The sequence below is a fragment of the Melospiza melodia genome, chromosome 4, assembly GCF_035770615.1.
Source record: "Melospiza melodia melodia isolate bMelMel2 chromosome 4, bMelMel2.pri, whole genome shotgun sequence".
In the NCBI taxonomy this organism is placed as follows: domain Eukaryota; kingdom Metazoa; phylum Chordata; class Aves; order Passeriformes; family Passerellidae; genus Melospiza; species Melospiza melodia.
The window spans coordinates 61,688,102-61,702,802 of NC_086197.1; the positions used below are offsets into that span (position 1 = coordinate 61,688,102).

The 14,701-nt window shown below is 37.3% G+C and overlaps 1 protein-coding gene across 8 annotated transcripts in view; it reads left to right on the forward strand.

Moving 5' to 3' along the window:
- ATP2B1 (ATPase plasma membrane Ca2+ transporting 1) overlaps positions 1-14,701 on the forward strand; it is a 60,295-nt gene that overhangs the window by 24,853 nt on the left and 20,741 nt on the right. For all 8 annotated transcript variants that reach the window (XM_063154919.1, XM_063154917.1, XM_063154916.1 and 5 more), the window contains exons 2-10: positions 1,400-1,811; positions 6,599-6,796; positions 7,621-7,875; positions 7,956-8,081; positions 8,449-8,592; positions 10,904-10,942; positions 11,293-11,454; positions 12,792-13,006; positions 14,154-14,396. In XM_063154919.1, coding sequence (XP_063010989.1) covers positions 1,607-1,811; positions 6,599-6,796; positions 7,621-7,875; positions 7,956-8,081; positions 8,449-8,592; positions 10,904-10,942; positions 11,293-11,454; positions 12,792-13,006; positions 14,154-14,396 — 1,587 coding nt within the window. In that variant the 5' untranslated portion in view covers positions 1,400-1,606. The remainder of the gene's footprint in view (positions 1-1,399; positions 1,812-6,598; positions 6,797-7,620; positions 7,876-7,955; positions 8,082-8,448; positions 8,593-10,903; positions 10,943-11,292; positions 11,455-12,791; positions 13,007-14,153; positions 14,397-14,701) is intronic.

Sequence of the window (14,701 nt, forward strand, 5' to 3'; positions counted from 1 at the left end):
GTAGTTCTGCCGGAGATGGATCTGTCACTTGTGGTCAGGTGGCATCAGTTCAGGGGTTTACAGTGTCAGTGGTTGCTCTCAGGGCAAACCAGGTACTGTGCCATGGTGCTTTAAATGGTAGATAGATTTAGTATGGCTGCAACTTATTATTTCCAGAGCAGAAATCTGAGTCTTTCCTGGAACCAAGACTGTAAACTTCTGGTAATTGGGTGCTTATACCTTTACTTCAACATAGACTCAGCAGTTCAGCCAAACAGTCCTCTAACCTGGCAAGGAAGTAGCTAGAGATATTTTGCTTGCTGATGCTTTGCCTTTATATTTTTGCCTTTGCTAGGCATATGACACTTGAGGGTCTTGTTGACCTGGAAGTGTCCAAGTTGTTGTTCATCTGAGCCTGGCAGTCATGTTTTGTGGGGGAATATGTTGTTACGCATGCTCATTGCACTTCATTATGCCAATAAAGCTGATTTATGTGATCAGAAGTCTGGTTTTGGCACACAGCAAATCCTCACACAGGCATGAGGAGTTTGTGTGTGCATTGCACTGTTGTGTAGCTACATCTTGTGCAAGCTATGTCTGCTGAGTGGGAATTAGATATAGAATGCCTGTGCAAGTTCGGATCCTGTGGCTAGATGATAATTTCTCAACTACAATAAATACATTGATCATCAGACAGAAGAACTGCTCTCAGTCTGTTCATCCCTTCTGCAGAAAGGGGGTGTTGTGCAATTTTTCCCTCTCTTCAAAGAATTACATGGAGGTATTGTGCAAGGCTTAAGTTGTGATGAAGTGGGCTGGAGCAGGGCTAAAACTGTATGGACATAAAAATTTATTAAGAGCTAGGTCTGCCTGAAGATATAATCCTACTTAGAATACAAAAGTACTTCATGTGTGGGCTAGCTGAGTGTTGAAGTTTTTAATTGAGGTTTGCACAAACCAATTAATGGGAACACAAAAATCTTGCTCTTCCCAAACTCTGAGGTGAGGGCGTCATTGGAAAATGGGAATTTTTAACTTGAGCATGTTCTTTCCCCATGTGACATCACTTGGGATGCTACAAGTTTCATTTCCCTGGAAACAGATTTAATTTTAGGTATTTTTAAAGGTTGCTGCTTGATGATGAACCATATGGACATTTGAAGGAAAATGCCAGTGTTAAAGGCAACAGTTGTTACAAAGTTAATGATTTAAGGAAATCCAATAATGCAAGGTTGCTTTGGGGTGGGAAATACTCTTTTTCTTCCTTGTCGCTCTTGTCTGCAGAATGCAAACTAAAAATATTATAGGAAATGAAAAAAGGAATTTGTTCTGTAACCTTAGTGCCAAGAGTAGGGACTGTCTTACAATGCATTTCAGTATAGCTGTTATGTAACTGAATGTCTATCTGTTCTCTCCCTAGACTGTACATGCCTTTTGGCTGTGGGGAACAGAACGCACCATGGGACAACCTCAAAGATATCTCTCCAGACGGGCTCTCTTGCTTGGGTGATGTGTCTGCTCTCCTGACTGTCTTCATACCCAAAGGATTTATTTTCCTTTTGGAACTACTTTGAGTTGAAATTTTGTTCCTTGCTGGAAACTGTCTACGCTAAAGACTGCATGCATCATGGGTGACATGGCAAACAACTCGGTTGCGTATAGCAGCGTAAAAAATGCTGTAAAAGAATCTAATCATGGAGATTTTGGAGTTACTCTTGCAGAGCTCCGTTCTCTTATGGAACTTCGAGCTGCAGATGCACTGCATAAAATACAGGAATGCTATGGTGATGTACATGGCATCTGTACAAAGTTGAAAACTTCACCAAATGAAGGTAAGTAAATTCTAACACTTACTGAGGAAACTCCATTTAGGAAAAGGCTTAGTAAGCAAACTGATTTCTTTAATAGAACAAAGTTTGTATGGTAGCATTTTAGCTACCATAACAAAATATTGCTTCTTGTTCCTTTAAGACAGAAGTATTCCATGGTAATAAGTAAGCAAGAGTTTTTTTTCAGTTGGTCAAGCTGCATGTGAGATGTTATATTAATGAAGTTCCACTTGGAACAAAGTTCATTGATGTAGACATCCACATATGAAACAGCAATGCAACATAGCAGTGTTCAACTCACTGTGAAAGCACCAGTTTTCTGAATAGTTCATATGACCTATAGTTCCTAATTCAGATCACGCTGTTGTAGAGCCTAGGGTTTTAATATTCTAATGCAGGGCTTATTAATGCTTCTGTGTGGCTACCTAGTTCTTGGATTTGCTAATGCAGCAATTTTTAAAACTGATTATGTGTTTGTGGTCTATTGGATCCTTAATAGTAGGATCTAGTTTTTAAATCTGCAGTATTTCCGTAGTATCAGAATTCTGTAGATTTCATTTGAACTGTCCAAAATAACTATCAATATAACTTGAAGCATTGATGTTTACTCTTAGTGGAAGGTTTGCAAAGTGATTACACAGTCTTATTCCCTAGACATAAGCATCTCTGATGGAGTCTTTACCATGTTTGACTTAGTGGCATTCTGTAAAATGTGGCTACACCATGCTTTTACTATCTAGAGTTATTACTCTGAGATAGACTGTACAAATGTGAAGAAATAAGTAAATAAATTTATTAAGTCTCCTTCTTGAGAACTTTCTAGAAGGCTTTCTTCCCATATCAACAAAAACTATTAAGTGTATTTGTGAAAGATGGAAATCATACTGCATAAGGTACTGTAGTATCTACGTACTGTAGTACATGCAGTAAACTGTACTTAAATTAAAATATGTCAAAACATTAACTGAAACTTACTGTGAATTCCTGCTGTTGAGAGTAATTGAAAATTACCAAAATCAAGATTTTGGCAAATTGTAGTGTCTCTGCATTTAAAGGCTCACTTAGATTTTAACCAATGTGGTGTCATGTTGGTAGCAGCAAAATACCTGCTGTCTTAATCCTGGAGAGCCGTTGCTTTCTGTTCTTCAGAAATGCTATGGAAAGATTTACCTTCTTGGACCAAGAGCAGCCTACTAATGCCGTAAGGTACCTCTGGGTACATCTGCATTTAGCATGTTTTGGCTTGATCCACTTTTGAAGCCAGATTTCAGCCTCCTGAAATCATCAGTAGATGAATTTGGTTCCTCTTACCAAACTGAAACTGTTCAGCCAGCTGACATGGCTGAACTACCGGTGAATGGGAGTAGACCAATTTCAGGATGAAGAAGTTTGTAAAACACGAGGAGCACAAACTTCTGTTCCCTGGCAGTGTTGAAGTACAGTGCATGTGTGTGAAGCACTGTAGTGTATAAGCAGTGTAGCACACCTCAGGACCAACAGGCTCTCATCACCCTCTTGACCTGCTGCATAGTATTGGAAGGCAGTTTCCTTTCTCTGTGAAAAGGGATATGGTTTTCTACAACTGGGAATTGAACTGAGAGTTGAATTCTGTTGCACAGTGATCTGCAAGGCTAAAGGTCCATTACTACTGCAAGCTAGGTGGAAATACAATTTTACATAGCCACGAGGCACTAAGCACCAAATAAATACCTTGTGTACTGCAGTATTCACTTTGTCTCTTAATGTAACAAACATGCAGGTTATTAAACATGTCACATGTCAGCGAACTAAAACTCAAGAGTTGGATGCCCTTTCCTGCAGATTGATTGTGCTGTACTGAGGGCTGTATCAAGGCCTTTCACTTTCAAAAGGATTTGACATTTAGATGTACACTGCGATCAGTGTACAGTCACTGACTTAATAAAAGCGTGCCGTCCTTTTTAAAGTGTGAGAGAAGCTCATAAACACACCAAAGACTCAGCAGTTGAACATGTTAACAGACTCAGAAAAGGTTAATTGAGTTAGAACAGCATCCAACAGAGGTGTCGTTTTGACTCTAAACCACAACATGAAATTTTAGAGAATCAGCCACCCTGCCAGGTAACCTGCTATAAACTTTCTGGAGGCAGTACTGGAGAGCTCTTGTAAAGGTAGAACTAGGTCTCTGCTTTTGTCAAATTCTAACTGTAGGTGTAGAAAGGGAGACAATACTAACAGAAAAAAGTCTAGGGAAGATCTTACAGAAAACTGTTACACGTTACACTAATACTGGCTCTCTTAAACCTCCTGTGTATACCTGCAAAACCCTAGGACGCTTTATCCTATCAGATGCTTTCTCTATGACATGGCACTCTTACCACTATGTAATTGCCAGGGGCTTCACAGGAAAAGTACAGGCAGTTCTGACATGGTACACACTGGATGAGTTCAGCTTGTTCTGTTTCTTGCTGTGAAGTTGTTGACAATGTAAGACAACATCTATTTTCAGGCAGAATTTGGATCAAACTTATCTGATTTGAAATGAGAAATTCGAACAATCCTTTACCAGTATTACTTAAAAAAAGGACACTGAGCAGACTTTACTGCTTACATATACGCAAATGTGCAAAATGAATGTTTGACATATCTTTAGTAGCAAAAGTCTGTCTAATATTCTGGACAGATATAGATATTTCTACTAAAATTTGAATATGAAGCATTAACTAGTCCCTTGGCTAATATTTTTCAAACTTAACCCCAAATAACATAAATTGCCCTTGTTAGAACACATAATTAAGAATACAATGGCAGTAGTTTTGATCTCAGGACTGTAGGTTGTGAACTGCGAAATTACCAGCTGTCTGGTAAATGTAGCAAGTTCAGTAATGATGCATGGTGTATTATAGTGTATACTAAAAATACAAATGCTTTTTATCTTTGCTAAGCTTATTTACTAATCTTCACTAAGTGGTTCTGATAGTAGCTTGACTTTATATAGCCTCATTTGGAACCACTTTTCATTTTTCAAGGACCTTTTGTTGTATACTTCTGATGTTCTGCACTGTGGTACCCTGGAAAGGGAGGAAGAGGATGATGTTGCTAATATTATGTAAATAAATTTCCAAACTCTGCCCATGTTAAAGGAATAGAGAAGTAGTATCTTCTGCAAAATAGCAATATGGCCCAGTGTTTTGGAATGCCCACACTGTCCTGAGTTTCTGTAGATCCTGTAATGTATAGCTTGATTTTGAAAATAGTCTTGCAGTCCTCTTTAAGTTTAGAGTGAAAGTAAGCACCTTAAAGCTTGAGCTGCAAGAAATGTGAGGTTATGGCTAATGAGTACAATTTCTCCTTTCTATTAAACCTTCAAAGACATGAATTCAGAGTGAATTGAAGACTGTTAGAATAAATATAATATATCATATACACAGAGTATGTTTAATTAATTTCTCTTTTGAAGAGATCTGCATATAGTTTGCTTTTCAGTTAAGTGGTTCCATAGCAGTTGTTAGCACTCAGAATTGAGCTTTGCAGTTCAGTAACCTTTTCAAAGTGTCTTGAAATATGTGATGATTCTCAGAAATGTCTGTTAGAGATGTTAAAAACCCCCCTTATTGTGAAAGGCAGCTGCAGTGGCTGCTGTTCTTATTTATTACCTAGCATGTTTGCAATGCATTTATCACTAAGCAGCTGGGTTAGCTACTAAAAAATTCCTACTAAGAAAATAATTGTCTTTGAGCTGGTGCTAATCATAACCTTGGGGCAATATGATTGAAGTACCCAGACCTTTGCTCTGAAGTTTGGCAATTTTGTTTTGAAAAATGAGCTTAATTCTGAATGGTGGGTTAGTCAGCTTGAAATTTTTAGAGGAGTAACCAGGAGATGCGCTCACAGAAGACCTTGAGTGCATGACCTTCCACTGAAAATACTTGGTATTCCTTTATTTTTAAGATCTTGGCAAGCTCGTGAAACATGCTGTAGCTTTCATGAAGGCCCCTCACTCTTGTCTGCTAGTGTCCCTTAAGGATGGTACCAGAATTGAGACAGAGGAGGACTCAAATATGCCATGTAAGAAAGAAGATAGGTACAAAACTGAGGTGACAGACCCGGCGTAGTGCTAAACATGGGCTCTCCGTGTGAGAGGAGATAGAAACTGAAGCTTCAGAAGAACAAATAACTACCACCATTCCAGGTGGAAGCAGCATCATAAAAGTGATTGCATCTTTTCACATGGTGCCTGCAGAGAGCTTCAACTATTTAAAATAGTATTTTATATAATAATTATTATGGAAATATAATAATTATAATAGATACCTTTTTAATTATAATAAACATCTCATTATAAATGTTACGTTACTTTTAGGATCCTAGGATGTTGTGTCTGAATACAGAATCCCTACACTGGGAACCAGAGCTGCCTTCACGGGCTGTGGTCTTGCTAGAGCTTTATGGTGCTACTCAGTCTCAATAGTAGTAACTCTACTAATGAGCTTGTCTTGCAAACTTGTTTACTTTGAACAAAGGTATGTCTGTTATTATTACTCTGTTCCTATGTCATATTAAGTGACATATTAAGAAGGTAGACCATCAGCTTTATTTTGGCAAGGTGAGAATTGTGAAATATAGCTGGCTTTCTATAGTGACTCTGATTTAATGGTATTACTTCCATAATTGTTTAAGATGTGGCTTTTTTGGTTTTGTTACTGAAATGTGGAGTGGGACTTGATTCCATGAGTGGGAAACTTCAGTCACTTCTAATGTGAGGGTGAAATGTGTGTAAGTATCACTAACTTTGTCTTATTGTTAAATAGGTTTAAGTGGAAATCCAGCAGATATAGAAAGGAGAGAAGCAGTTTTTGGGAAGAACTTTATACCTCCTAAAAAGCCAAAAACATTTCTTCAGTTAGTATGGGAAGCACTACAGGACGTTACACTAATTATATTAGAAATTGCAGCCGTAGTATCCTTGGGCCTTTCTTTTTACCAGCCTCCAGGAGGAAATGAATCATGTAAGTAAACTTCTTGAAAAGTAGGTATCTACTATTATTATACTACTGACTTTTCTGGTTCAACATGCCTGTACTGTAAATCTGATGGGAGACAGTAAGTCAGTGGAAAAGCAGCTTATTGTTCCTTATTGAGAGCACATTGCTAAAAGTCTAGCTTGCCTTAAAAGGGCAACATGAGATTTCCTTGGTCATGATCTGGTGTTATTCTCACCAAAGGTAAATTGCAAGCAGCAGGAACAAGAAATTGTTTGAAATTCAGTCTCTGTGCAAGTGGGGTTTTTTTTAGCTTTGCCTCAAATGTTTAAGCAGTTTGATTTGCAGTCATGGGCTTTCTTTAAGGAGTTAGCAAGTCTAAAATTTTCTTTAATTTGTGATAAGACACTGGTAATTTTATAATTTAAGAAATGAGGCTATATTTATACTTCTGAACAGAAAATAAAGGGATTGTGACTTCATTTAACTGAATTTTTGCTGTGATGTCTGGTTTGTTTAGACAAATGTAAAGTTGGATATGTTGACAAAGCAGAATGTTGTTTACCAGTCTGGCATTCTTATGCCATCATTTAACAAAATAAGGGCAGGAAACTTTCTCTATGTAGACTTCTCTTGTGTTCAGATAAGTAACGTGGTTTAACTTCCTCAAGTTGCTCTAGCTTTCGGGTTCTTTATCTTCTTTGTGTATTACCCTTATGGAAATAAAGGTGAAATTGCTGAGAAGGCTAGCATGGAAAATATTTACCAGCTGTAAGTTTTTTGTTTTCCAAAGCTTTCTTTGTTGAAATATCTGTGTGAATTTTCTTAAATCTAAAACCTGTTTTCTGCAGTATGTGGATCAGTAAATGTTGGTGAAGAAGAGGAGGAATCTGAAGCAGGTTGGATTGAAGGAGCAGCAATCCTCCTATCTGTAGTTTGTGTGGTATTAGTAACAGCTTTCAATGACTGGAGTAAAGAGAAACAATTTCGGGGATTGCAGAGCCGTATTGAACAAGAACAGAAATTCACAGTCATCAGAGGTGGCCAAGTCATCCAAATACCAGTAGCTGACATAATTGTTGGAGATATTGCACAAGTGAAATATGGTAAACATATTTTTAAAGTTGAACTTTCTTTTATTTTTAAAAAAGGAACTGCAGTCAACAAACCCAGTGATCTCTCGTAGGTGACCTTTTACCGGCTGATGGTGTACTCATCCAAGGAAATGACCTCAAAATTGACGAAAGCTCGCTGACTGGGGAATCTGATCATGTTAAGAAATCTCTGGACAGAGATCCTATGCTGCTGTCAGGTGTGTAGCATTTGACAATTTTTGAATAAAGTAGGTTGTTTCTGCGGTATGGTGGTTATTTAAAATTTGGCGGTTAAAACTAGCAAATTGGTTTTTTATCCAGGTTGTCTCCCTGAACTATCCCAAACCAGTCCACAAAGTACAGAACTTTTTTGGAGCAATCAGACCAATAAAACTGACAGACATTTTGTGTAGTTGCTTATGGGTTTACTTTCCAGATATCTTTTGCAGCTAAAGCTTTAGGGGAGGACAGTGGTACATATACACAGCTCAGAGTTTTGTCAAAGTCAGGGTTGAAAGCTAATTTCCTCAAAGTACTTGTGTGCCCTGCTCACGTCTCAGTGGAAATCCTGATTCAATCTTTCAGGTACACATGTGATGGAAGGCTCTGGAAGAATGGTGGTTACTGCTGTAGGTGTGAACTCTCAGACTGGAATCATCTTTACTTTACTTGGGGCTGGAGGAGATGAAGAGGAGAAGGAGAAGGAAAAAGAAAAGAAGGAAAAGAAAAGTAGGCATAATAATCATAAAATGCCTTGGTGGGGGAGTGGGGATGGTGGTGAACTTTTGAATATTACTGGATAAAAACATGTCATCCAAAGCCAGAAAGCTTTTAAAAATCTCATACCTAATGTAGGTTTCACAGGAAAAACAACTTGGGTCCAGTGACCTGAGAGTGCACCACTGCTACTAAATATTGTCACATGGAATTTAGTTAAACTTCAGATCCCATTGATCAGTCAGAGTTTGGGAAGTTTGCAATTGCTAACCAGCCATACATAACATGTATAAATAGTTAAACTCACATCTTGTGTAACTTCAAGGTGCATTGATGTCTAATAGCAAATACTTATTTATGGAAAACAAGTTATTGTGAAGTTCAAGCTCATAAGTATCTAGTCATACTTATAAGTGATCTTTTTATCAGAGGGATACAAGACAATAATGGAAAATTCACATAGAAATGTGTTTAAGATTCTCAGAGACTTTCAAACTCAAAAGGCAATTGCTAAAATGTGTGCTCTGTGCAGCAATTGAGATTGAAGGTTTTTTGTCTTGTCGTAACCCACAAATACTTTACAATTCTTACCCTTCTTGAAACTTGAAAAAAAACTAGTGAGTTCCTTTACAAGTTAGAAAAATTATTACAAGAAGAATTGAAAGTTCTAAGTTAGCTTCAAGCTCAAGCATGACAGCAAAAAGTAAAAGCTGACCTGCAACACTTGCAGTCATTAGTGTGAAGCAGTTGCCATCCTGTGCCTTCCCCTTACAGAGGAAGGAGAAGGAAACAAATAACAGTACCAGCTGCTACAGGAGATATGGAGTGGATTATAGCTTTTATTAATATTCTGCCAGTGTTTATTATTCTAAAAGCAGAAGTCTCTTGACAAGCAGTGTTTTGGTGTATCCTGGGACCCAAACACTAATGGGGTTTTTTTGTCTCCCAAGATAGATAGGTTCCTCCTTCCCTTAAGTTAGGTGCCTAATAAGATTCTCCTTGATAAAACTCAGGTTAAACTAAATTAACTTCTCTGTGAATGTTAAGGAGATTAAAAGGACTATATTTAGCTGGCTGTGTATGGCACAGTTCAGAGTGAAAGCAAATGTATGTACAAGCAGTTGCAAGTAATTCAAATATAGAACTTCGCTCCTGAAAGAAGAAGAGAGGAACTAGGGAAGAAGAGGTACAAAGTCAGGAAACAATGACAAATTCTTAAGAAGTCTGAGGTGGCATCTTCCAGAGAAAGTGAACATGCCTTTTTTTTTTTTCCTGTTAAGCTGTTGTGAGAACGCTGGGAGAAATCTTATGTGTAGAAATCAGAGTGTGTCTACAATAATGGTGTAGTGGAGATATTAAATGTCATGCCAGACAGGCTGGTTGACAATTTGATTTTCTTCTACTTGAGTACTCTTGTAAATTTTGGTCTACATAACCTAAGGCCAAAGACTTGGTGAATTACCAGTAATTCTGAAAATGTTTGGGTTTTGTTCTAAATTGCTCAATTTTGTGCTTTCATTTCAGTTTATCACAAACAGTAATTATAACCCTTGCTTTCTCTACTTAGAAATAAAGCTTGTCACTTTCTAAGCTCCCCCAAAACAACACATGATGTGTTAGTCTTCCAACCTTTAAAATTTCACTTGTTAAATTCTTTCATTATTTCACTGTCCTTCTTTATGGTCTCTTGTTGAGCCCCATTTCTGAACACAGGTAGGAGTCATATTTTATTATGAACTTGAGCTGTTCTCACCGTCATGTATGGTACATCGCCTGCAGATTTATGGTTATGTTTGTGTAAATAGTAATCCAGTGCTGTACCTCCACTAAGCTTTGCTATGGATTTATGAATATTTTATACCACAGTAGCTTCTGCAATGTTGTACAAAAGCACTGATTCTCAAAGTGAGACCCTGCAGTTTATTTACAGATGGAGTCAGATTCTGGTGGCAAGTATTGGAAGAATACAGCAAGATGGAGGCCACCAGAATCACTGAATTGTCATAAATATCTTTCCTAGAAAAACACATCAGGATGTCTTTTGTGAAGACATCCTGACATCTTCCTCACAAGCCATAAGTGTCAATATCAGTAATTTATCCTTAACCATGGTAGATGAACACTGCAGCAGTCTTGTATGTGAAAAGTAAAGTCCAAAAAGTGCCATGAACTGTTTCTGTAAACTGACTTACATGTTTTACTTTTTTTTTTTAATGCAGTTTCCTTTTTTAGCAGAGTAATGTAGTTTTTATATAAAAACATAAATAAAATAATGAATTCTGCACAGCCAGCCTAAAACACAACTTGTTTCCCTCTCTGACAGGTAAAAAGCAAGATGGAGCTGTTGAAAACCGTAACAAAGGTAAATGCAGGTTCTCTGATTCTTTCTTGCAACCTCTGTTTTCTAAGAGTGTAGATGAATACAGACTTCCCTATAAAATGCATATTGAATACTTACATCCAAAGTGTTTATGGTAAGGATGGCATAAGTGAATCTGCCCAAAACAAATGTTTCGCTGAACCTGGTATTCTATCAGCTGTACACAATACACTTATTTAAACATTCATGTGTAGTGTGGCCTCTCTGGATACAAGATAATTCTCAGTGCTAGTGTATTTAGGGAACCTGGGCATTAAGCTTTTTAGGTATCCTTGATTTGAGAGACTCACTAATGACTAAACTTTTTTTTCATCTTAACTCTTAACTTCTAGCTAAAGCTCAGGATGGTGCAGCCATGGAAATGCAGCCACTGAAAAGTGAGGATGGTGGAGATGGAGATGAGAAAGACAAGAAGAAAGCAAACTTGCCAAAGAAGGAGAAGTCAGTTCTCCAAGGCAAACTCACAAAGCTTGCAGTTCAGATTGGCAAAGCAGGTACAATGTCTCAGTACTCTCCTTATGTTGATGTCATGTTAAAAAAAGTTGGAACATGCATAGTTTGTGAGGAGATAAAATAATCAAACCACTCAAGGCTGGCTACTTAAGTGCAAAATTCTAATGCATGTAGGTATGCTGCTGTGCCCGAGTATGCCAATGGCCTCTCAGGCTCTGTCATGTGGATGGCTTTTATTTTTCCTTAGTTTAAATAGAGTCAGGCTTTCAAGTGCCAGCTTCTAGGAGGGAAAATTCCAGCTTCATAACATTGGACAACTGTTATGAAAGATCTTTTTAGGTTAGATACAGCATTTAGCAATGTACCAAGAGAACTGTAAGTTGAGTGAAGCCTGGAAAATGTGCTACAGTCAACGAGATTCTCTAGTACTTTCAGGGGCTTAGAATTTTCCACTTAACATATGCCTTGTTGATACATATGCCTTACTGACTTCCTACTTATCTATCAGCTTATATTCAGCTGCCTTGTCAAAATCTTTGGTAGATTTTCTGCTTGAAAGTAGGCTAAAACAACAGTGACGTTCAGTATAAAATTTAGGCTATGTTTTCTAGTCTATAGTGGTTTAATTCAAATATTTCAGGATATTCCATGTAGAATTGTTGAAAGGTTTAGGCTCGAAGGAATTTCAAGACTTCTAGCCCAGCTCATGGCTCAAGAAGGGCTGACTTTAGCATCTGGGTCATTAGACACTTACAGCTTGAAATGGAGCAATGAAACTTTTAGCTGTAGCACTCTGCAGTTGTGGATGGTGATATTAATTTTTTAGTGAGATAAACAAATTCCAATATATGTGTACTGTAAACTACTGTCCTCATCAAAGATTTTTTTTCATATCTTCCAAGAGGTGTTGTGTTCCTTTATGTACCTTTTGACCCATTGTAGTTCCCCACACAGCCTTAATACTCATCTACTTCATGCATGGATTTGCCTGTCCTCCTGCTTTGAGACTGCACTGAAGCACTCTACTGAATCAGTCAGCAAAAAATTGGTGAAGGCCTCCTGAATTTTTTCACTTCTTGTTCTGCTTAGTCAATTGACTTTACATATTGGTCTGTCCTGTTACTAATTAGCTCCATGCTTTTCAATTAAATTGGAGAAAAAAAGATTTCTAGGTACTTGTAGGTGAAATGCATGAGGAAATACTTGCATTGGAAGCGGGAACACCTCTGAGAACTGCCTCCACGTTTTGACTTGCCTGTTTGAAACCTTAGTTCTAATCCAGCTTGTATAAGGGCAGAAGTATTTGCATGTATCTACAGTCTGTATTGCCAAATATGTGAGATAATTTCTTAAAACTCTTTATTCTCTTTTTAACAAGGTTTGTTGATGTCTGCAATCACAGTCATTATCCTTGTGTTATATTTTGTAATTGATACCTTCTGGGTTCAGAAGAGACCTTGGCTTGCTGAATGTACCCCAATTTATATTCAATATTTTGTGAAGTTCTTCATTATTGGAGTTACAGTCTTGGTGGTGGCAGTACCAGAAGGTCTTCCACTTGCAGTCACTATATCTCTGGCTTACTCTGTTAAGGTAAGTAGGTAGAGGGCAAATAGATTTTTTTTTAAGGTAGGTGGGCATATTCATCAGCTGTTAAATATGTATATATACATATGTTAGACTGGGAAGAGGCTTTTCTTGTTTTCTGAACTGCATGAGAATTCTCCTGCAATACTTTTCTTCATCTCTGAATGAATACACACTGACAAGACCAGTAAGCATTGCCAGCCTGTTGTCACCAGCTAAAGATAAATGGATTCAGTATGTAGTATTGTAGCATTTGCTTATCATAAACAGATGTCTTAGAGTTTTCTGTAAATGTGAACTTCTACCTAGCTGATGTGTTAAACAATTGCTCTGAAAGTTTCTTGATTGATTTTTTTTTTTTGAAGACTAAATAGTGTAAAGCATTTTGTTTTCTGCTTACTATACAGCATGTTTTTTAACTTAATCTCTTTGTGTTCTTAATTTTCTTACTGCATCAGCATGCTGAGACTGATTATTTATCTAAAATCGAATTGTAAAGATGATGGGTGCTTAGGCTGTGTTCTAAATTCATAACTTGCAGCACTTAATAGTAGTGGCCTTATTGTATAATTTGAAATTCATCTGCTTAGAGGTGAAAAGCCTTAAAGGCTGTTAAGGAAAGAATTTAAAGTGATATTTAATCTATGAAACTCATGTAGCCCTCACTATTTTAGTTGAAACATTAGGTTCCCACTTTGATTGTAAGTCTGAATCCAGGATCTTTGAAATACAAATTATCTGATCTTCAGATAGATCAAATAAGCTGCATTAGACTTTTCTTGTAAGCAGAAACATTTTTTAATTGTTGTATCTGGTAAAGGTCAAACTTTACCTCTTCTCAATTTCTAAATATTGTTATAAACTGTTTTCTCCCAACAATGTGAGTAGTATCAATAGTTAGTGTGACATGCAGGTACAGGAGATTAAGATTGTATTTATGTACCTTGTTAAAAATGAAGTTTACTGTGACATAATGGACTTGGGGAAATCTATACAGAAAGAGGCAGCTGCAAGTTCTTCCTCTGAAATATGCCAGATGACTTAATGTCTGAGTGTTTTCTGAAAGTGCTGTGTAAGGCTGGATCCCATAAATGAGAATTTCTGAAGTCAAGTAATGGTCGTGGATTGCTGTTAACTGCTTTTATTTCCTTAGAAAATGATGAAAGATAATAACTTGGTGAGACATCTGGATGCATGTGAAACTATGGGCAATGCCACAGCCATTTGCTCAGATAAAACGGGAACATTGACTATGAACAGAATGACAGTGGTCCAAGCCTACATCAATGAAAAACATTATAAAAAAATTCCAGAACCAGAAGCTATTCCAGAGAAAACTATGGCTTATCTTGTGACAGGAATTTCTGTTAATTGTGCTTATACTTCCAAAATACTGGTAAGTGGATTTCTTAATTCCAATCAAGATAACTGAGTAATTTCCTCAAAAGATGCGAATTGTCTGATGGCCAGCAGCGGTTTCAGTGTAAATGTGTGGCACAATACAGGGTAGGGTATTCTGTACCTGCTGTAAACTGCTCAACCATTCATTTGAAATTTAATGGAAAAAATAGCTTATTTCAGTTAGAACTGATAATTCAAAGATAACATCTTAAGATAATTTCCTTTCAAGTTCACAGTTGTTTGTTTTTATAAGTGGGGCTGTTTACGCCACTTGAAGAGTGTCTTGCCTGGATTTGAGCA